This window comes from Marmota marmota, unplaced genomic scaffold (assembly GCF_001458135.2).
Source record: "Marmota marmota marmota unplaced genomic scaffold, marMar, whole genome shotgun sequence".
Classification (NCBI taxonomy): domain Eukaryota; kingdom Metazoa; phylum Chordata; class Mammalia; order Rodentia; family Sciuridae; genus Marmota; species Marmota marmota.
The window spans coordinates 54,536,037-54,560,274 of NW_025999842.1; the positions used below are offsets into that span (position 1 = coordinate 54,536,037).

At 37.6% G+C, this 24,238-nt stretch overlaps 1 protein-coding gene across 7 annotated transcripts in view; it reads right to left on the reverse strand.

The window, feature by feature from the left end:
* Positions 1 to 24,238, reverse strand: part of Nhsl1 (NHS like 1) — a 232,675-nt gene that overhangs the window by 54,674 nt on the left and 153,763 nt on the right. For 5 of the 7 annotated variants that reach the window (XM_048798879.1, XM_048798872.1, XM_015501681.2 and 2 more), the window contains exon 2: positions 9,222 to 9,374. In XM_048798879.1, the coding sequence (XP_048654836.1) occupies positions 9,222 to 9,374 (153 nt within the window). Of the gene's footprint in view, positions 1 to 9,221; positions 9,375 to 12,551; positions 13,227 to 23,843; positions 24,019 to 24,238 lie in introns of those variants that run through there. The other 2 variants (XM_048798885.1, XM_015501696.2) reach the window with 2 other exon arrangements.

Consider the following 24,238-nt stretch of genomic DNA (forward strand, 5'->3'; position numbering starts at 1 on the left):
AACGCAGAGGCCACTCAAGTTACTTTATCAGGAGTTAAAATAGAATTGCTGAGACAGCAGACTGGCTATAGACACAAAAAACAAAACAAAAAGCCTTTGTTTAAACAATCCACAGTGCTTTGTTAAGACCTGGCTCATTTGGATGACTGTCTTTGCTATTCTATCTTTTGTGTGTTGGTTACCATTTAAAAAAAAAAAAAAAAAGGCAAAAAGTCTCTTTACCTATCTAAGAAAGCAATAATTGTTCGTTTTCCTGTTGCTCCTGCACCTGACTTCCCTCTATGGCTTAACTACACAAGAGGAGAGCACTTCTTTCAAAACTTGGAGAAGTTTTGGTAAACCATCAAATACAACAGAAGTTAAATAGCCCTTTTGTTTATAATTTCCATTCTGTTAATCTCGTATTTTAGTCATTGCTCGTCTCTTTATTTCAACAGGGAATTTAATCTCTTGTTTCACTGGCTTGGGCAACCCTCCCTAGGGACAAAAATTCCAAGTCTAATGAATACCAAACCTACAAAAAATAAAACCTTCAGTTATATTATCATTCATCTTTGAAAAGTCAGACTCATTAAATTCACAAGTCCTGCTCCAGAACCACACTAAATGAAGTCATGCTTTTTACCAAAGAACTAACAATAGAGTGGAGGCCACATTTCTCCAAATTCCCTAAGACGACAGAAGTATCAATCTCTGATCCTCTACGTTGCCCCCAATTTAGTGAACCGTCTTTCAACCACCCTTTCAAAGGTCACCAATGGCTGGCCACCTGAGGACAAATTCAACAACCTCTTTTACTGACTCTTCCCATCCTTAAGCATCAGGATGACTGCTTTGTCCCAGATGACTTTCTTCTTCCCCAACGGCTCTCTTACCAACATCTCCTTCCCAGCCCCTAGGATAAAGGCCTCCAGGCTCAGTCCTCACTGCTCCGCCTCCTGCTCTCCCCATCCTCACTCTGTCCCTCCCACATTCCCACTGGCTACTTCTTAGCTTTGACTAAGATCTTTCTCCTGAGTTCTGGATGGCTTTTCCAAATGTCTTCAAGACTTCCACCAACACTAACACCTACATTCCTAGGCACTGGACTGTGCTGGGGCCACACAAGTGAAAAGGCAAGGTCCTTGCTCCCAAGGGCCTTGCTGTCACGCAGGGAGATAAGTCTGGAAATGCAATACGTGGAGGATCACAGGCTGTTTAATAGAGGGCATGAGGTTCTGTAGGGCTGCGTATAGTAGGGCTGTGAGGGGAGCCCAGGAGCTTTGCAGGGATTCAGGCACCCACCCATAGGATAACCTGCAGAGCATGAGTTGGAGTTGACCAGGTCGGAAAGGCAGTGGTTCCGAAGGGAGAGGGAATGGTCTGGGACATACTGTGGAGAGAAAAGGACAAGGCAAGCCAGCATTCCAGTTGAAGGACATCATTCTTACATGTGAAGGCACAAGGCAAGGAACACAAAGGGGGATTCCACAGGCAAGGCAAGACAAAGCAGGGGCCAGTTCACGAAGGTTCTCAGATGCTAAAAATCTTAGGTTTTAACCTGCTGGTGAAGGGGAGCTAGGAAAAAAATTTTAAACTAAGGCGAAGCATGATTAAGTTTATGTTTTCAAGACAACACCCAGGGGTGGGGTGAGGCTCAATAATATCACCCTCATCAACCTTGTACATAAGCTATTCATACATACATCTTATCTCTCTGCTAGCTCTGTGCTGCTGGAGGAAAGCTTCAAAATCATTGTCTTTGACTCCAGTGCAATATTCAGCCCAATGACTCACTTGCAATATATGCTCAGAAAATTTTTATGTCAACACAAACTTGATTTTAGACAACTCAGACTATCAGGCAGTCTATCTTTGTGTCAATAAACTTGATATACGTCACCCTTAAACAGTAAAGCATCAAGAGACCAATCAGAATTTTAGAGCTTAGAAGGGAACATGGAGTTCGTAAATTGTTTTCCAGAGAAGGAAGCCAAGTGTGAAGATGAGACGTAATCCTCAATGTCCCACAGCTGTCTATGAACAACAATGTGTTCCAAATTCTGGTCTCCTGCCCCAGCTTCTGAATACTTAATGACAACAGAATATAAGGCTGCTGTGGTTTAAGAAAATGAGACTATTATATTTCCTACCTCTGTTTGTTAGCTTTTCGAAATAATTTCCACTCTCCCCTCCTCAATGCAATGCCTACTTTTGTTTCAAATACAAAATGATTTAAAACAATAAACAAATGAGTGTAAGTAATTTAATGTTTCTTGCTTGTAAAAAAAATTCACATAATGTTTCTTTAGCAAGTCATATATCACTCTCTCCTTTTATCTATGAATCCTATTGAAGTCTTCTTCAGGAAGTAATAAACTAGGTAAAGTGCAAACTCAGGGTAGATCATTGGTATATTATCTCCAATGCTTTTTATCTTTCTTTCCCTTGTAACCTGTGCCTCTTTTATTGTTTTAAAGTCCATTGAGGTACTAATGGCCCATTATAACCCTACAAATAAGAACCAAATGCCATTAAGATGAAACAATCACATAGGACATCACAAATGTTTCCTTCCCTTATTTCTTTTAGACTAATCTGAATGTTAATGAAATCAGGGATGAGTGAAGAGAAGATTTCAGGAGCAACTTTGAGGCTACTACCTCTAGGCAACAGTGAGCTAATCTGAATTTCCTAAATGAACCAGCTAAAGAAACCAGATCTGCCATGGACCATTAAATTCCCAGGGTGAGCTCTGTCTCAAGTGAATGTTCAGAAACTTGAGGGCAGCAGAAGAGGCACTAAAGAGACATGTGCCCTGAGGTCTGAGATGACAGTGGGCCAGCCAGGTACACACATCAGGAGTACTCACCTTCACTGGGCCCTGGTTTGCTTGTGAACAGAATGCAAAGGGAGACTGAGCAGAGTACTGACAGGGTCCTTCAAGCTCTCACATTCTAGGTGTCTTTGAGAGGCTGCTGGGAGCAGGGAAGGAGGCATCTTGCTCATGTGGGGAACTGAGAGTCAAATCTGCGACGGTCACAGTCTTCTCTGGTTATTCCTGTTCTGTTTCTTTCTCCCTCCTCCCCACAGTGAATAATGGGAAAATACCAACTCAATTATGATGGACATTTGGAAAAGAGAGCTGAGGTCTAACAACTACCTCTGCCTGTCATCATACTTAAATTAAGACGTACCTATCTTTCCATGTGGAAAAATAAGGGGATACTTTACATATGGAAACTCATTTTATTCCCATGAATAGAAATATTATGATCTTTATAGATATAGATAAAAAATAAATTCCTATTGTTGAAGAAATAATCTGAAAATTAACTAAAACGGAAATAATATACACCAAGTCTGTAACAGAAGCAGAATTGGAATCTTAACATGATCCAAGCACTTTTTTTGTGAAATTGGACTTTTCCTATTAGAAACAAGAACAGGAAGGTCCTAGTGTTTGGATCATGTTCTATTTTTTTTTTTTTAATCTAGGAAAGAGTTATATAGAAGTTTGTATTACAATTATTTGTCAAGTTGTATATGTTTTATGTACTTATCTATGATAATGTCATGCTTTTTTTTTTAAACTCACAGAAAAGAAAAAGATAAAGAATTCCATGTGATGGGCACAGGTGGACAGATGCTCACCTCGAGCCCATTGGAGGTGGTGGGCAGAGGCACCATTCTAGGAGAGGGAGAGCTCTCAATCAATGTCCACAAGCCATATCTGTAAAGGAAGCTAGCTGTTGGACAGCCCTTGAAAAGTACCACAGGACCTCTGGAGTGAGAATCTAGTGAAAGACTTTGCTATATCAGGGGCCATGTGGACAAGGCAGAAAGATACCCACAACTCCTCACCAAATCCAGAGAGAAGCCCACCAGCTCTCCCAAGGAGAACTTATTTGTCTAGGTCCATGGGAAGAGACACCTTTGTAACAATGCAAAGTCAATGCAGTCACCCCCTCAAGGAAGGTGTCAGGAACTGTCAGAAACTTGGTTGAACTGGAAACCCAGGCCAGGATTTTAAGAAAGGTCTTTGGTTCTTTAACATTGAACTGGTTGGCACGTGTACACACACAGCGGCTTGAATCATTGGCATAAGCAATCACTTTTCATGCTGTAAATCTTCAATTCCTTTCCTTCTGGATATGATAAACATAACCCCCTGACTTTAAATGAACACAGTCCAAATTCACACTCCTCCCCACATTTTCACTTCTAATTCTAGAGTCTCAGAGCATGCTGACCTGCTAAAATGTGTTTCTTCAGGAAAGAGCTGTGAGAAGAGAACATTTCTGCTACCAACAACAGATGTTCTGTGAACGAATTCAGGCAGGAGTGTATACAGACACAGTGCCTAAACTGTCTGTTAAGCACACTGTGAGAAATTGTTTCTCTCTCTTTCTCTCTCAAGTTGGGCTTTTTGAGGATGGAGACTTAAAAATGATGTCTTTATCTCAGCCTTTACTATGCTTAGAATTGTCAAATGAGGCCCAGAAACTATAACGAAACAATCACCAAATCTTTCATTGAGCCCATACCTAGTTCTTGATTCTCTTTTCCACTTAATTGGGGTTATCTCAGTAAAGCTAAAAGCTGTACAGATAAATACCTAGATAGAAAAGATTATTTATCATCATTAGTATCTCCAAGAAAGTTCAGGAAGAGTTCAATTATGGAGATAATAGGATAGATTTCCTCAGGAAATTTATTAAGATGCTGAATTAATTCTTCATGGATGATAGGATCCATCTCCAGAAATAAACTCTTCATTAAGAGCCAGATGTCTTGTTGAACCAAATAGCAAAATACTGTTTTTAATCAACACTCCTCCCCACACTTAAATTCTAATTCTTCATTAGAAGTAAATCACTACCTAAAATCTCTAACAAATCAACAAAGCCAAGACACTGCATCTAAGAGCATGACCTTCAAATTTTATCAAGTTCTCCAGAAACGTTCAACAACAAACACAAAAGATCACTGTTACATTTGGAGGATGGTGAAGGAGAGAACCACCTCACGCCATATTACACATCTGTGAAGACCATCATCTCTGAGTATGTGGGTGGGTGAATAAGGAGGGGAGTAGGGTCTCCCAGTGCTTTTCCAGTTCTCCCTCTATCCCCATGTTTCAGGCATACCTCCTTACATCACTGCTGTTTATGCAAGATAGCAGGCTCAGCCCTTTAAAGCTGAGAAACTTTATCAGTCCATTTTAAAACTCCTTATAGAGCACAAAATTGATACTCAAATACCGATTAAATTGTTGTGTCTATTATCTGCCTACAGGTATTAACTTAGTTTTTTTCAAAAAACATTTTCCAGCAAATCTGTGCCTTCTTCAGTCACTCAATTGACTACTATGACTACTATGTATTTCCATATTACTTTAAGAAGTATATCTTACTTAAAAAAAAAAAAGAGAGAAGTGTATGCTTACATTTAGTTATTAATTAGTACTCACTGTACCGTTTCCCTGTGCATTTTGTGGTCCTTAAGATTAGAGCCTGGTTTCCCATAAAAACTGACAGAATAATTTACATAACAAACATTTAATGAAAAAGTCCCCAGCTGTTCAACATTAAAGAATGCTATTCCTTCCTTAAAATTATGGGCAAGGGCTGGACATGGTGGCTCATGCCTGTAATCACAGTGGCTCTGGAGGCTGAGGCAGGAGGTTTACAAGTTCAAAGCCAACCTCAGCAACTTAGCGAGGCCCTAAACAACTTAGTATGACCTTATCTCAAAATAAAAAATAAAAACAGAATAGGGATGCGTGACTCAGTTGGTTAAATGTCTCTGAGTTCAATCCTTGGTATCCCCCAACCCCCTAAAAAAAATTATGGGAAAGATAACAGTGATGAATAAATAGATTATATACAGGGCATACTTAGCTACCTTTCTATATTTTTAAGTAAAGAACACTGAGGTTGAATTAACTTAGACTGATAACCTATATAACATCAAGCTTTAACATTACACATATTCAAGAATGTTCAGGAACTGTTTTTTGTTTTTGTTTTTTGAGGTTTTTTTCCCCTTCACTGGTAACGGGGCAACAGACACTCTGAACTCTCATTGTGTTTATTTCAGGTTGTTAGGATAATACTGGGGAAGTGGTCCATGGAGTTCTGCACATGTGATTGAACATATTTAAAAATAAATAATGAAGAACAAAAGAACTCAGAGGTTCTTTCTCATTTCATCTGTCCCAATTACTGTTGGTAAAATTATTTAACCTCCAAGGAGGTTCCAATTCAGACTTTAAAAGTTGAATTCCAAAAAGCAACTCAGGAGGTTGAGGTAGGAGAATCATGAGTTCAAGCCCAGCATGACAACTTAGTGAGACCATGTCTCAAAAAAATAAAAATAAAAAGGGCTGGGGATGTAGCTTAGAGGTAGAGTGCTATTGAATTTCATCCCTGAGAGAGAGAGAGAGAGAGAGAGAGAGAGAGAGAGAGAAATTGAGTTCCAAGAATTTTCTAAAGTTATTTAATTAATAGAATATCTCTTTGATGAACACTTTTAGGACACTAAAACAATTACATAAGCATTTATCTTTTCAAAAGAAAATTCAAGGGCTGGAGTTTTGGCTCAGTGGTAGAGTGCTTGTCTCTCATGTGTAAGGGAGGCCCTGGGTTCTATTCTCAGCAATACATAAAAAATAAAATAAAATAAAGGTATTGTGTCATCTACAACTAAAAAAAAAATTTTAAATAAAATTCAAGTTTAGGTAAAACCAGTAGTGATATTTCACATGGAAACACACTTAAAAGAACACTAAAGCAGAAAAATTTCTGTATACAGATGTTTAATCTTCTAAGGTGAAAAAAAAAGAATCTTGATCTGGAAATTGAAAATGCATGAACCAAGCAGTGAAGCACAATTTCCTGGAGAGTGATCAAAAAGCAGTTGAGTCTGAATATTCAAACTCACACATACCTTCACGAATGCGTTTTCTACAAGCCAGTCCATGCAGTGCTCTGCTGCTCAGGATCTGGGCAGAGAATTATCAACAAGGCATTGCCTCGGGGGTTTGTCCTGGGAACAGTGCCATTTAACATTCTTATTAATTATTTGGTGGGGGAAGGTGAGCTGTAAAATAGAGAAGTTTCTTGCTGATATTTATAAAGGATAAATAGTTGGGAACTGAAGGGATCTTGAACAAATTTTGGTTAGATTTAGGTACATAAGGCAATTGATACCATGAAGGCAAAGAAGTTCTATGTACCACTCCAAGGTCATACAAGTGGGCTGAACTGATGCCACTGTTTTCATGTAAGCTCAACACACAGATTACTCGGCTTAAATGAAAAGGGGATGCCAATAATGCCCTCACTTCTGCATCGACCAATGCTAAAACTGCAGGCTGCAAGCTATTATTGGAAGATACGTGAGACAAGCTGTCATAAAATACTAATGGAAGAAAAACAGGTGTGGTCCAAAATGTTTGTTTAGTTCTGCTCAGAACACCAAATCCATGGTGACTCTTGATAACTGTTTCACCTTTATCCAAGCAGATATGATCTGTTTTCTTCAATTTCCATTTAGCAAAATTTGGCACATATCCTGTGTCTTTCACATCATGATTTGCACTATGTAGATACAAATATACAGTCCTTGAGAGCTGGAATTGCAACTTTGCATTCTACATTTCTGCCAGAAAAACAGATTTCCAACCCAGAGTTGTTAAAGGTGGTTTAGTGTATCAGCAATAAATATGAATGACTTCTATAGCCTCAGACTGTCCTAAGTTTAAATCCTGGTTCTACAGCTAACTTCAAGGACTTGGGGAAGTTTCTAATCTTTGTGTCTCTGTTTCATCTGGGTGTAGTAAAAAAAAGTAGTAGGATTAATGAGAGGATTAAGTGGGATAATAAATGCAATGAGCATAGAACAATACCTGGCATTATAATTGTTTAATAATAGTGGTAGTTATTAAAGAATGAATAATTTGCTGGGTGCAGTGGTGCATGCCTGTAATCCCAGCAACTTGGAGGCTGAGGCAAGAGGATCAGGATCACAAATTCAAGGCCAGTCTGGGTAATTCAAATAGAAAATCAAAAAGGCTACATATGTAGCTTGGTATTAAAGCCTCCCAGTACTATATTCAATCCCTAGAACCACAAAAAGAAAAAAAAATATCATTTAGTAAATGACTGATATACCAAACTGATAATGTCTGCACTTCGCTTCATTTGTTCAAATTTTCTTTCTTTTTTTTTTAAATTGATAAATAAAATGTGTGTACATGTTAAAAAAAATAAAATAAAATAAATGACTGATATATAAGTAAATATTCTTGAGTCGTCCGTGTGCTACATTTTCCCTGAAACAATAACAAAGTTTCTCCCAGATTTAAGTCTTTCACCTTGGATAGAATTCAAGATGCCCTGTTTAATTAAATTTCAGACAAATGAATACTTCTTTTTTATACTTATGCCCAAATATTGCATGGTAGAACAAATCTGTAGGAGAACCCGGTAGGATAAGAACTTTGGCCTGTAATTTTATAGAGTCTCTCAAGTTTATAAGAAGTTCCTTTCCTCTTTGAAGAACTACCTCCCTTCCTCATCTCTGGAATTCCCTCCTGACCACCATAGCAACACTTTTCAACATCAACAATAAGTTAAAGTAAAAGTGAGTTTTATACTAGCTATAAGTATGTACTTTCCTCATCTCCTGACCACAGTGTATCTTGCCCATCTGCTTTTGCTCTAAGGCCTAGAATCAGAGACAAGGCTTAGTTAGAGAAGCCCAGTTGGTATCACCCAAGTTCTAATAAATCAAACAATTAGCCCTGCTTAGAGTCTATGGAAAGATCTCCTTTCTAACTAACTTGAACTAAACAAAACAAACCATTAAAATGTGCTGCTTAAACACATATTTGCTAAAATTTGTTGATGGTTTTTTAAAGGCAGTGGCAAAATTTCCCAAGTCAGTAGGGGTTTATTTGGATTAGATTAGTGCTGGTAGTTTAAACATGATAAACAGTTTTTTAAGCAGGAGTGGGTCCTTTGAAGATAGATTTGCATATCTATAAACAGGCAAGTTTCTCCAGGTACCAGAACATATTTTTGGCATGTATTGGATTGTATTCATGAAGATAAGGCATATTATTACACATTCGGTGTAAACAGATCTTATTTCACAGATAAATAGCAATTAAATTCATACTCTCAATTCTAACAGTAATTCAAGAATAACAAGCTTACAGAAAAATGCTATCTTACCCCTCAATACTGATTTGAGGTTGAGCTTGGCTTGGCGGTGTAGGTCTTCAACACAAGGGGGTCTTGTGGTGGGAAGGAACACATTCTCCTGCTGGTGCCATGGAGCAGTGTAGTGGACTGTCCATCGACTCTCCTCATCTAGGTTGGAAACCGCTACATAAAGGAAGACAGAAAAAGTCAGGTGTTAAGTTAAGCTTCATTGGTCCCAAACTTATTACACTAAGATAAGCTTTTGCCAGGCATGGTGGCACATGCCTGTAATCCCAGTGGCTTGGGAGGCTGAGGCAAGAGGATTTCAAGTTCAAGGCCAGCCTCAGCAACTTAGTGAGGCCCTAGGCAACTTAGTGACCCCATCTCTAAATAAAATATAAAAAGGGCTGGAGTCATGGCTCAGTGGTTAAGCACCCCTAGGTTCAATCCCTGGAACCAGAAAAAGAGAGGAGGAAGGGAGAGCAGGTGGTTTTGGTTTCTACTATAAAGCTAAGGAACAGCAAGGAGAAACAGAGCAAAATGTGACTGAGATCGAGACTGCAGAAGTCTTGCCCCTGTGCTCTGCTGGTAAAGAAAAGACTGACACCACCCATCCTGCACACAATGCTTTCATAGAATAATTGTGTGCACAGTTGATTGCTCCCTAGCAATTCAGGTCCTCCTTTTACTCCATGTTAGACCAAAATGAATGACAACATTGTCAGAGATCTCAATTTCCTACTTAACTCCACCACAACAAACATGAGTTATTCAATTGTATAATGCTACTGCATCATTAAATTAGATTGTCCTGACAGAAACAAATTTCATACCAGGAGGTTAAGACCAAATCTTTCCCATCCATAGCATTATTTTAAAACATCACTGTTATAAACTCAATTCTCTTAAAGATTTGCATAAACATTCAATTTAATACATTTAAGTGGCATATCTAATAGACATGGGAATCCATTTGTGCTATAAATTTTTCCTCTTATTTCTTGCTTTCATGGAATGCTTTCATATTAAAAATTTTTTAAAAATTACAGTGCAGTTGACTTTTTCCAACACAATTCAATTTAATATTCCCAACACAAAAAAAGTCCAAAACACTAGAGGAGAAAATAACAGGTATCCAGAGACCAGGATAAATCTCTAAAATAATTTTCCTTTAATTCCCCTAGGGCTTGGGACTTCCTTGTTTCAATATAACCTAAGCTGGAGTACAAGTAAAGCCCTAAATGAAGCTAACAGCACACAAACAAATTTATTAGCAGACAGGCATATTGTTTTAACTTGATGTTAAATACTTTCTGTATATCCACCACATGACTCAGGCACAGGAGAAAATAGAGGAAAAAAATAGAGAAAGCCCCTGTACTGCAGCATTTGCTGGCGGTGATAGGTCGAACTCCTGTAAAGCCAGCAGACACTGGACTTATGAGTCAGAGACAAGTCTTCCCTGACTCTCGCCTGCGGTTCCCACTGCAAATACCCTTTTCTACTACATAACATGTACCAGAAACTAGATCAAGAAACAGATTCTCACAGTAAAGTGAAAAGGCATGCATGGACTATTACATCTATTTGAACATATAAAATTTTCCACAAACCATAATATATAAACTTAATATAACATATAATAATATAAACATAATATATAAATAAGCACAATTATTCTGGACTATAATAAAACTCAAATGAATTAATTATGTAAAGATCTTACTTCACAAAACAACTCATGTAAAGAATGGTTGCGACCGGAACAATGAATGTCATTCTGAAGTAGCCCTTAACTTCAGTGTCACCACCAAGAAGGAATTGTGCCTTCCTCAGACCCAGGAAACTTCAGCCACAGTTCAGGTGGGACCCCATACACCATCTTTCCTATAGCTACTAAATAATAAAATCAGGTGGGTCTGAAAAGAATGATTCATTCTTTCTTTCTTTTGGGGGGGTACTGGGGAATGACTCAGAGGCACTCGACCACTGAGCCACATCCTCAGTTCTATTTTGTATTTTATTAGAGACAGGGTCTCTCTGAGTTGCTTATAGCCTTGCTAAATTGCTGAGGTGCCTCTGCCACCTGAGCTGCTGGGATTACTGGTGTTTGCCACCACACCCAGCCATGATTCTTCTTTTATAGGATTCTACTTTCTTCATAAATTGCAAAGTAGGTGATTGACATTGAGAACTAGACATCAAGTTAAAACAATATGCCTGTCTGCTTTCTGCTTATACAGTTTGATGAAAATAGTATATAAATTAGTAAATATTTCATGAAATCTGATTGAACAATGTTTTGCATGGTCCATATAACCATCAGTCTTAATACCCAAAACCCACAAAGACCTGACTTCATTCTCATGTACATTACAGAAAGTTTAGCACAATGCCAAACTGGTTGTAGGTCCCCCAAATTATATCCAGAGTCCATTACAATGTTTTGTGCTAATGTCCACTTATTTTTTTAAAGGTTTAACTGCAATACTTCATAGCTGGAAGACATGGAAATTTTGCCAATTATAAATCAAATCCAAATAATGGCATCTGAGTCCGTGTAATCGCACCATCAGCCCTAATGCACAGCTACCAACTGGCTCCTCTGAAAGAGCAGTTGTCTCTTGGCTGGTGCACCTCCTTCTTGCCAGAGCAGATTGTTATCAGTCCTTCCAAAGACAGCCTTGGGGCAAGACACACAGAAAATGAGCCCAGTGTGCTGTTCTTTGTTGCTTTCTCCAGAGCTTCTCTTACCAGTTCCCAGACCCATGCACATTTATCTAGTTTCCAAAAACTATATTAAATTGAAATAAACCCATAACCAGGTAAAAACAAGACTGTGTGGTTGCAAAATTTACATTTTCAAAAGGCACCTGGCTTAACGAAATTTAAACAAAAAGCAAGGACAAAAGCTCTGTACTTTACACAATCACTCATCAGTCTAGACAGTTTGTTCTTGAGCTTGTAAATACATAATAGAGAGTGACAGGGAGCTTTAGAGGATCATTCCCACCAAAAGTATGTGACACATTACACAGAGGATCCCTTACGTCAGCTGCTCATCCAGCCACAGAATCAAAAATCAGACACCGAATACCAAAGAAAGTAAATACAAAGATTTTTCCCTTTTTTAAAGGAATGCTTTTGAGAAGTACAAAAGAAATGGAGTCACTTAAAATTCCAATCATAAATGCAATCCTAGAGTTACAACAGTCTGAGCTATTTGAACAACTTGGTATGGAGTAACTTATACCAGTTACACTGTTTCCCATTCTGATTCCTGTCACTCAAAAGGACGAAGGAGCACACAAAACACAAAAGCACACACACAATAGATAGTGGCGAAAAAGAATTACTTACTTTTTTTCTTAAAAAGTTTAATGAAAGACTTAATCTTTGCATTAATGAACACCACCATTTCCAGGCGCCTACATAAGGTTTAGAAATTTAAGTCACATTAAAAGCTCAGTCCGGCAGGCAGGTGGCAAGCTGCACTCTTCTGCTCTAGATTCTAACTTTCTTCCTCCAAGGTCTCTCATCCAACTGCCCGGGGTGTTGTAACTCTGAGGTTGAGTTTATTGTTAAGCAGTTACAAACCATTAATAGTCCTTGAACCTGAAAAACTCCCAGTGAAACCTAATCTTTAAGGCTGGGAGCAGCCAGTGACAACAGGCTGGGAAAGAGAAAGCCAATCACGGATCTTATTTGCATGATAGCCACATCAGGCTTTCTGCCTCGGCGCTCATTCATTCCATTTCCTCTCCACACATCAGAAGTTTCTCCTCCCTGGAGTCCACAAAAACACTACAGATTTTCCTCTACGGAAGTCAAGATGAAACAAATCATGTCCCCAATTTTACTAGGCCACTACGAACAACCCAGATCTTTCTACAGGAGTGATTCCACGACGATGATTCTTTGACTCTCCAGTTAATTCTGGGTGTATAGGATTTAAACAGATACAGGGAAATAAAAGAACCAAACTATTGTTTCCTGACCACGCCCCTAGGCTCTGTCCCTCTTACCAAAGGAACATTCAGAAGCAGAAAAACTTTAGAATCACCAAGGAGCTACAAAAGACAGCTTGGTTGCATTTTTATGCAAATGAAGATGCCCCTTCTTCTCACCCTTCTTGGCCAGGGACTGAGAATCAGTATAGCCTTTCCAAAGTGCAATCTTATTTGCAGCTAGTTGAAACAACTCTAAGAGGGTGGAGGGTGGGGCTTATAACCTTCTAACTCCAAGGGAGAAATTAGATGAAGTATCTTAAAAATGTCCAGCTCTTCTTTAAGTATAATTATCACCTAAGCACCTAGTTTTCACAGTTCTATAACCACTCCTCCTCTTGGTAGCAGTTGCAAACAAGCCTGGTGGTTTGGGTTACTCTTTAACCTGAATATATTGAATTCTGGTTCTTCTGCCCATTTGCTGTCAATCACAGAGAACTAGGGAAACAAACAGGGGGAGGAATCGGAATTGGGAGATAGGTAGGCGTTTGAGAAATATTCCAAGAGGAAAGGGATAGCAACAAAAAGGAGAACAATATTGATTATGAAATAAGAAACAATGGAAAAAATCCTCCTCACATACCCCAGCAAAAGTTTTGAAACAATTTAGCTCACTTATTTTATAGCTTTGGGCCAGACTTGTAACTGAATGGAAAAATGTAATAATCCACTAATTCAAAACATTTAGTTTATAACAAAGGCTCTTAGTCAAAGAATAAAATTTACATAAGGGGTTTCCTCCGGGGAAAGCTTTGGAATGATGCCACTTTGAGTCTTTTTATGCCCTTAACCTTACTTTTTTAACAATAAAAGCAAACCAAACATAGGAAATACACTTATTAATATTACCATACATAGTTATCATAGACTTCCAACTTTTGTTCTTTATCCTTTATGTAGCTTTAATTAAAGGTAATTAAATTGCCAGATGGCAACTGAGTAACAACTAAGACTGTAAATCAGATTATATAGTTCCTTAAATTAGTGAGCAAAGTTGCCCTTTAGAAAACAAATGTATCAGCAAGAGTGACCTCACTCTGCTCACCTGCATTAGAGACAGTAGAGTTCTGAGCAGAAATGCTTCTATTTACCATCTGCAAAGTTTTGAGGTTAAGTGTCACCATGCATTCTTCCAATTGAAAACAGAAACTGTTCCTATTAAAAACGAACCCTGAATCTCAATCCTGCAGGTTTTCATGTATACAATAATGACATATGAAATAAATCCACTCATTAAAATGATAAATTTTGTGCTTCCACTAAGTGCCATGCTTTCATTCAGTTGGGATACATACCTGAACAAAATAGGCAGGATTCCTGCCTTCATGGAGCTTACATTATTTGACATGGAACTATAATTGCATGGTAGATTAGAAGGTGCAATGGTCAGAAGAGAAAGTTGAGCAGGATAAAAGGACTGAAGGTGAGAGGTGGTCTGGTGTTGCTGAATTAAATATCACTGAAATGGTAAGATTTGAATAAAAATTTGAAGGAGGTAATGGCAATAAAACAAAACTCTACAATGAGTCCCACTGGCTCTCATTTCAAAGAGGCAGGATATTTATCAGGCTGGGAGACCCATTTTAAATCCCCCAGGACTACTTAGGGAAGTGCTCTTTCCCCCTTAGAAAATGAATAAGAGTCATGCACAGAGCGGAGCAATTTACTTTCTTGCTCAAGATTAAGCCTGATGGTAAGTGGCCATGGTTGTGAAAAGATAATGCCACTATGTGTTTACACACCAATCAGTGGTAAACTTGGGGGCAGGAAGCAAGCTTCCATTCCAGCACCCTAGGGCACCGCATCCTTCACACATCATTCCAACCTGCCCCTGTAACTCCAGGTGTTCAGGTAATAAACAAAATAACTAATTATATTCACTAGTACTATTATGTATTAAGTTGTATTTGGGGAAAGCTTACTAATTATAAAGTTTTTCCCAATAATACAGTCATCTCTTGCTTTATATCCTGTGTATAGGCATAAGAACAGGGAAATGTCTTTACCATATAATTTGCATGCCTTAGTGTCTAGTACTTATTAAGTTGCTCAGTTTACATATTTAATAGGAAAAATATAATTTCATGAACACTTTCTAATAAGCTTTAGCCAGACATGTAGCGGGAGTAGAAGCCCCCCACCCCTCCAAAAAAAAAAATCAGAAACAAAAAGTAAACAAAAAAAGTTCTAATATCCTAGACCTTGGAAACTTGACAGCATAGCATAATAGCAAACAATCCAACTCTGTAACTGTTCCACCCAAGTTACTAGCTACTCCTACAGGAGGAACCTCTTCATGCCTTGGTTTGCTCAGCTATAAAATGGAAGTAATAACAGTATTTATATCACAAAGTTATTATGAGAACTTAATATGTTGTTATTATTACAACATCTTTGGAACAGTATCTGGATTTGGTATAGATGTACTTGCTAAAGTGATAAGTAAAATCTCAAGCAACCTTGAGTCAGGCTTTGGTGGAGGGGAATCAGCTTTCTGAACACTGAAATGGCTTCTCCACTGTCTCAGAGTTCAACTGCTAGACCCTTGAATGATTGCTCCAAACCTGATGCTTCCAGTTTATATACACATATCATCTCTCCTACCTCCTAGAAGTTAAATTCTAATTGTTCTTTTAAAAATATTCTCAGCAGTTATCAGTGGACTTCTGGTTAGTACCCATGATCTTTCTCTCTTCATTTTTCCATCTACTTTTTCAATCATATACTGCTAACAACACCGCTCTCAAACCCTTACTCACTGACATAATAGCATGCTAATTCCTTTCCTACAGATGATGTTCTTTCTAGAACTGGAAAACTCTTATCAACGTTCAAAGATCTAGTCCTTAAACTTCTGTTTTATGCTTTTTATTTATTTCCCTTGAAATTTGAATGATTTTGTTAGTATAAGGCAGAAGTTAGCAAATAATGGCCCTGGGGTGAAATCTAGCCAGCTTGTTTTTGATTGGTCAAAAAAAATTAAAATAATAATGAATTTTATGACATGAAAATTACATAAAATCCAAATTTCATTGTCTAATAATAAAGTTGCAATGGAACATGTATTTTCTAAGGCTGCTCTTTGAGCTGTAACAGACAGACTGGCTGACTGGATTAAAGTAACAAGACCCAACAATAGGCTGTCTGAAAGAAAACTCTTCTCATTGGCAAAGGAACACACAGAGTGAAAATAAAAGAATGATGTTTTAGTCACCTTTTTCACCAGTGTGACCATAAGACCCGACAATATCATTTTTAGAGAAGGAAAAGTTCATTTGGGGAGTTCTCAGTTTTAGAGGTCTCAGTCTATAGATGGCTGACTCCATTCCTCAGGGCTCAAGGTGAGGCAGAGAACCATGGCAGAAGAGTGTGGCAGAGGAAAGTGGACCAGGACATGATGTCAGGAAGCAGAAAGACTCCACTTTCTGGTTACAAAATATATACCCCAAAGCTACTCCCCCAGAGACCCACCTCCTCCAAACACACCCTACCTGCCTTCATTTATCACTCAGTTAATTCCTACCAGGGGGTTAATTCTCTCATAATCCAGTCATTTCAACTCTAAGCCTTCTTACATTGCCTCACACATGAGCTTTTGGAGGACACCTAATATTTAAACCATAACAAAGGGGAAAGAATATTTCAAGCAAATGGAATCCTAAAGCAAGCAGGAGTAGCTGTATTCAAACCTGACAAAACAGGCTTCAAGGTAACATCAGCCAAGAGGAAAGGAAGGAACCTACATATTGACACTCTGTGATTGTAAATAAATAGCACAGATGTCAGAGCACAAATTAAAAAAAAAAAAATGCTACTAGACATAAACAGAGAGATAGACCCCACATAATAATAGAGGGTAACTTTAATATCCCACTTACCAAGAGATAGATCATCCAGACCAAAAAGAAAAAGAAAACAACAAAGAAACAGCAGAATTAAATTATACTAAAGATAAAATAAACTGAACAGATATTTGCAGAATATTTCAGCTAACAGCTGCAGACATTCTTTCTGTCATCACATGGAACTTTTTCCAAAAATAGATCATATATATTAGGTCATAAAGCAAGTCTTAACAAACACAAGAGAAATGAAATAATTTCTTGCATTTTATCAGATCCCAATGGAATGAATAGAAATCAACAATAAGAGAAACTATAAAAATTATACAAGCACATGAAGATTGAATAATATGTTTCTGAGGGTCATTGAAAAAAATAAATGTGGAATTAAAAAATTCCTAGAATCAAATGAAAACAGAAACATAGCATACCAGAACCTGTGGGATACAGCAAAGCATATGAATAAGGACGTTTATAGCTACAAATAACTACATGAAAAACATATAGATCACAAGAAAATAACCTAATGATGCAGTTCAAGGTCTTTGAAAAAAACAAGAACAAACTGTATTCAAAATTAGTTGAAAGAAAGAAAGAATACAGATCAAAGCAGAACTAAATGAAATAGAGACTAATATAAAGTATCAAAGAAACAAACTGGTTCTTTGATAAGAGAAACAAAACTGACAAGCCATTAGTTAACTAATCAAAAGAAAATGACCATCCAGGGGCTGGGGTTATGGCTCAGTGGTAGAGTCCTCACCTAGCACAGGTAAGGCACTTGGTTCGATCCCCAGCACCACATAAAAATAAGTAAATAAAAATAAAGGCATTGTGTCCACCTACAACTAAAAAATATTATTTTATAATGAAAAGATCCAAATAAATAAAATTAGAGATGAAAAAAGGGACTACTATCATTAAAATCCACAGATTATTAATGAATACTTTCAAAAACTATATGACAATAAGTTGGAAAATTTAAAACTCAAATTCCAGACATATATAAGTTACCAAAATTAAATCAAGAGGAAATAAAAAACATAAATGGATCATTAGCAAGTGATGAGATTGAAGCAGTAACAAAGTCTCCCAGCAAAGAAAAGCCCCGGACTAGATAGATTCAAGTTGACTTTTCACCAGACTTTTAAAGAACTAATATCAATGCTTCTTAAACTATTCCACATAGCTGGGCACAGGGGGACATGCCTGCAATCCCAGCAATTTAGGAGGCTGAGGCAGGAAGAAGATCACAAGTTTGAGGCCAACCTCAGCAACTTAGCAAGCCCCTAAGCAAGATCCTGTCTAGAAATAAATAATAAAAGGGCTGGGGTGTAATTCAGTGGTAGAACACTTGCCTCCCATGCACAAGGCCTTGGGTTCCATCCCCACTAAATAAAGGATAAAACAGAGGCATCACAATACCTGACCTCAAGATCTACTTCAGAGTAACAGTAACAAAAACACCATGATGTTGGCATAAAAATAGAGACCATGAAATAGAATAGAGGACCCAGAAATAAATTGAGAATGAAATATGTAATCAACAAAGATTACAAGGTTTGTCTAAGTTGGAAGCAGAAGGAAGGAAAAGAAAAATCAGATATGACAAAGTTCTGGTCAAGGCTGGGTACTAAATGATGATTTTAAGCACTGCTCAGAGGAGCTTTAAGAGCTAAAGCTCTTAAATAGAAAATTCCTTAGCCCATCCTTCTTTGTAAATGGTGCCTTTACTTCTTGTTGTTTTAGACTATTTTTCAAAATCAAGTTTAATGTCTAAAATAGAAGACTATCCATGACTAATTTAGATTTACTTGTTATCTTTATACATGGTTAACATACTTGAAATACAATTTGTAAATCCTTAGACACACATTCATTCATTCTTGGGCTTTTCAAGCTCATTGGGAGCATTTGAAAACATCACATGATATAAGCATTCTGGGTTATAAAATGAAATGTACACGTGGTAGAGATTATAGAAACTGCATTTACTTCACACACACACACACACACACACACACACAGAGTATTTTTTAAAGGTAATGTTGTAATGTTGTAGAGGTATTCATTTTTCAAGTAATAGTTCAAATATTAACCTTTTTTAAGAAGCATTCCTTGAAAAAGTCTTAGTAACTCTTTATTTTTAAAATATGTCACAGAATGAAAACTTGTGCCAGATGACAGATGTTTATGAAGAATTATTTTAATTGTCCCACAAATCATGTTAGTCCACAAAAGTACATTTAAAATTATCGATTTTCAAAACTTCATTGATACAATGACCTGTTCTTTCTTCTGCTTCTGAATTAATTTTTATGATGAATCATACGACATATTCCTCACTGTGGGGTGGGGGATGGTTAGAAGTAGGAAGGGAAACCTTCAGAGATGATAATGTATCAATTCTTCAGAAGAAATTTAATCTGGCATCCACTCTGCCAGTTAATTCTGACGCTAAAAAACACCCTTCACTCTGCATGTATTTGAAACTAAAGGCTTCTGCTGGGATCCTAGTTAATAATTTAATCCAATACCACTGCTACCATCTGCTCGGTCCATTTCAAAACGTCTGCTATCACTGTGGCTAGTTTAGCCAAGCCACAATATTCATGTGACAAATGTTGAACAAATGAAAGGCGAGGCAGACAGAAAACATGCTGCAAAAGAGAGAGAGAGAGAGAGAGAGAGAGAGAGAGAGAGAGAGAAGAATAAAAAATCCAAATCACAAAGAGCCCTGCTGACACAGCATTACAAAGTTCAACCTCGCCTGCAGGGATGGAAGGGTACAAAGTCTCCCTCTGGCAGGGGTGGGATCATCTAGAGACTGTCCTGCCATGATATAAATGGGATGGGGAAATAGAGAGCTCTGGGTAGGAGATGGGCCTTGAGGTTGGAATTAATAGTGACCAACAACAAATAGCACTGGGAAATCATAAAAAGGGAGCTTTCGTGGGCTCCTAGAGTGTTCAAGCTGAAGAGATCCCTAAGCAACGTCCAATGTACTCCCTCTGTATTACAAATAAGTATCCTGAAGTAGATCTCAGAGCTACTCAGCATCTGAACTAATTCTCCAGCTAGTGGTCCGGTTGTCAATATACCAGCCGACCTGCTGCTGCCAAGTTGGTGGGGTCCATACCCACTTCCGCCTCAATGTCCTTCCACATGCTATCCATCCACCTGCATGCTGGATTTCTGACTCACTTGTTTGGCATGCCTCATGTTCATTTTTCAAGTAATATTTCAAATATTAACTTTCTTTAAGAAGCATTCCTTAAATAAGTCTTAGTAACTATTTTTAAATATGTCATTTCATTTCAAGGATAACTTCCTCAAAAGTGAGCTGTGTCTTTCTTGCAGAAAGAATGAATAATTTCATTAACAACACGCCTCTTATACTTGAATCAATCATTCTTCATGAGGTTGTACAGCTCTGATCCATCCACCCAAGTAGTTCTGATTCACCTAATTCATTCTACAAAGCCTACATTTGGCTCATTCCAGGAAAGAAATAATGTATGTGAATAGAACTACAGACCAATGATTTCACTTAGAAAGTTCACTCTTCTTACTTTCAGACTACATATTAAGTAAGAGTCTGGTACAGCTTAGATAAGAGAATAATTTTCAATTGCTTGAAAATTAAACTATGTCTTCTTTCCTATTTAAATCTAACATAATTATATACTCTCAAAGTAAAAGTAACAAGGGAAATTAATCTTAAAATTTGAAAGGAAAAAATTGATGCAACTTTTCTTCCAGAACCTTTGGGGGGGGGGGGGACAAAATTTCATTGTGGAATGAAAAGACAAAATATAATGTGATAATCTTAGAGAGTAGTTTAAAAGAGTCATGTGATTAGTTAAAGTGCTCAGAGCTCTCTCATATTTAAAAAACTGGATAATATTTAAGGCCTGCTTGATTGACAGTGGTACAAACTTACAAAGAATCTATACTTGAGGAGAATTTTCTATGTAGAAAAAAATTGGGAGTAAGGACTTCCTAATAAATACTAACAAGGAAATTGATAAAATAAAACAGAGTTGTCACCTACGGGAGACACCATGACACTCAATGGAGTACTGGTACAGGAAAATGATATCTAAAGCTGTCACTTACAAGTCTTATAAAAAAAAGTCCTCTAAACTGGGCAAGGTGGCACACGCCTATAATCCCAGTGGCACAGTTGGCTGAGATGGGAGAACAGCAACTTCAAAGCCAGCCTCAGCCTCAGCGGGGCACTAAACAACTCAACGAGACCCTGTCTCTATTTTTTTTAAAATTTTTTAATACTTATTTATTAGTTTTCGGCGGACACAACATCTTTGTTTGTATGTGGTGCTGAGGATCGAACCCGGGCCGAAAGCATGCCAGGCGAGTGCGCTACTGCTTGAGCCACATCCCAGCCCCAAGAGACCCTGTCTCTAAATAAAATGTAAAATAGGGCTGGGTATATGGCTCAGTGGTTAAGTGCCCCCGAGTTCAATCCCCAGTACTATCCCCCACCACCACCAAAAAAAGAAAGGCCTCTAGTTTCACACATTCTCATTCATAATCATGTCTCAAAACAATATCCTCATCTTCCACTGGGTGCAGCTCAGATTCTATGATCTTTGTGTCCATTTGAGCTTCAACATGGACAAAGTTGGTATTATTCCTCCAGAAAGATTTGTGAATATTCATAAACTACCTAGTATCTGCAATCAAGTTCTGATGAAGGTAGCACCCCTGACCTATAAGAAACATTTTCTGAATCAATAGGGAGCAGCTACATTTCATAACAAGGACCAAGAAAAAAAGAGGTCCACATCAATTTAAAACCAAAAAGTAAAACTTTTCAATAATGGAATCCTAAAGGAGAGAAATTTCACTTGGAGAGAAGATAATTCTGAAATCACACTGTCCAAGAATAGGAAATAAAAATCAATTTAAAATGAACCAAAGAATATCAGATTTGTCATTGACTAATTTCTTCGAAATTAAAGATCAGTAAGTATTAAAGATTTAGAGCACAAAATAACTAGAGCTAATTATTTAGTAAGCAAAGGAACAATCTTTGTGAACTTGGTTTCTGAAGATTTCAATAGCTCTTGATGTTCTCTTTATTTCTTATAATTTTTTATATTGCTTTATATTTGGTTAAGATGAATGCCGCAATTAATAAGCTGGTGTGATCAACTGCTTCTGTTAAGAGGACAGCTGGTTCACATATAAAAATGATAATGAAATTAAAATAGACTATTTTGCTTTGCTGATGAACTGCAAACAGTATTTATAATTAAAAGTATCCAACTATGTTTGGTTTTCTAGTAATGATGAAGGGTAAATCTAGGCAATTTTCATGTTTATCTGATTAGTTTTGGGTTTAAAAAACTTATTAAAAATATATTTTGAAATTAGTGAATAACAGCAGTAGAATTCTTCAGACACCAAAGCCTTAATTCCTTATGAAGCCTGAGACTTATGAAGGCTTTGCAATGACTCTGGAGCTGAGGCGGCAGGGCAAAGGAGATCAGGCTGATATAAAGTGATAGATATTTGGAATTCATCTGGACAATAAAGAACTTTCATCAACATCAGCCTGACAAAGATTTTCTAAGTAATGAAAGTCTTCCTCTAAATTCAGTTCTTCATATTATTTTGCTGATTTTTCTTTGCAACTCAGACTATTTTTAATATACAAATAACAAATGAGAGCAGTGGACAAGAATAAAAACACCAATTATTGTCCCAGGAACCTAATATTTCCAAAGCAACTATTTCACAACATAGATTTCTGAACCGACAGCATGGAAGGACCTCCACACTTGCTGGTTGGTGTTCCCTGTTACTAGATGGCGACACAATTAGGGCACAGCTGGAAGGGAAAGGAGGCGTGTTGATTGCAGGGGCATATAATTAGATCCTCATAGAATCTGAGGAAAATCAAATGGCAATCAAAACAATAATGCTAATAATGCTAATACTGCAATAAAGCCTCTGACTTTGGGAAAATTACATGCCTGGACCCTCCCCACCAGCATCACACAGGCGCAAAATGGAAAGCAGGGGAAAAAATTGATTTTTGGTTTTTTGCATCTTAGCAAATAAAGTAATATTATGAAAGATTAAGATCAGCAGTATTCCTCATGCACCTAGCAATATTTTTAACTTATAGCCAAAAATATGAGAAGCTTGGAATTGGAAAGACAGGTGTAGATATTTTATAATTTGGGCCTCTGTTTTGTGAAATGATAATGAAAAAGGATGGGAGAGGTGTAAAAAAAATCTAACGATTTGACCAACACTGAAGACATAAGCAATCAGTATTTCCTTGAACCAGAATAAAAATAAAAGTGAGGTATTTGGGAAGAAAATAAAAGAGGATCTTATAATGCCAAGCAGTTCTTCCAAACCTTTCTGATACTGTATAACAGCTCCCAGAAGAGTCAGATACATCCGGTTTTATCAGCTTATCTGAAACACTTATCTGTAGCCATCCATATAAATCGTTACATGATAAAACAAGTTTTGGGGCTGCGGGGATATAGCTCAGTGGAAGAGCTCTTGCCTATCATGTACAAGGTCCTGGGTTTGATGCCTGCACTGCCAACAAAACAAAAAACAAACAAACAAAAATTTATACAAGGTTACCATGATCGATTCTCATTTGCAAACCATATTTAATCAAGCATCCATTTAGGCTATTGAAGGTGATTTAAAATACCCGCACTTTCCCATACTTACTTGATGTCTATGCACAATCATCTGTAATCTGATTGGAATTTAATTATTCTAGCTGCTTTCTGAAAAGAAATACTCACCAATTGCACCCCACTGGATAGAGGAATCAGCCACAGACTCCAGACAATATATTATATTCATTATCAGAATGAATCCCCAAGCATCTCTGCAGAGTTCATGCAGTCAGGAGGCCCCATATGGAAACAGAATAAATTCACTTCCTCTCTCAGTAGCTTCCCTCTTCCTCTTTGTCAATACAATCGCAACTCCCCACTGACAGGATAATTCTATATTCTGAACTTTTCGAGCTTTACTTAAATTGTGTCTAACAGCACCCACCCCAGCCCCTCCCCACAAAAAAACACGGGCCTCTTCTTTTTGCAGCTGCTGAATGTCACAAATAGCTTCTTGTATAATCTGACTTAGAATGCACCCCAAACTAGACATGTTGAATGGCAATGTGAATGCTTCATTC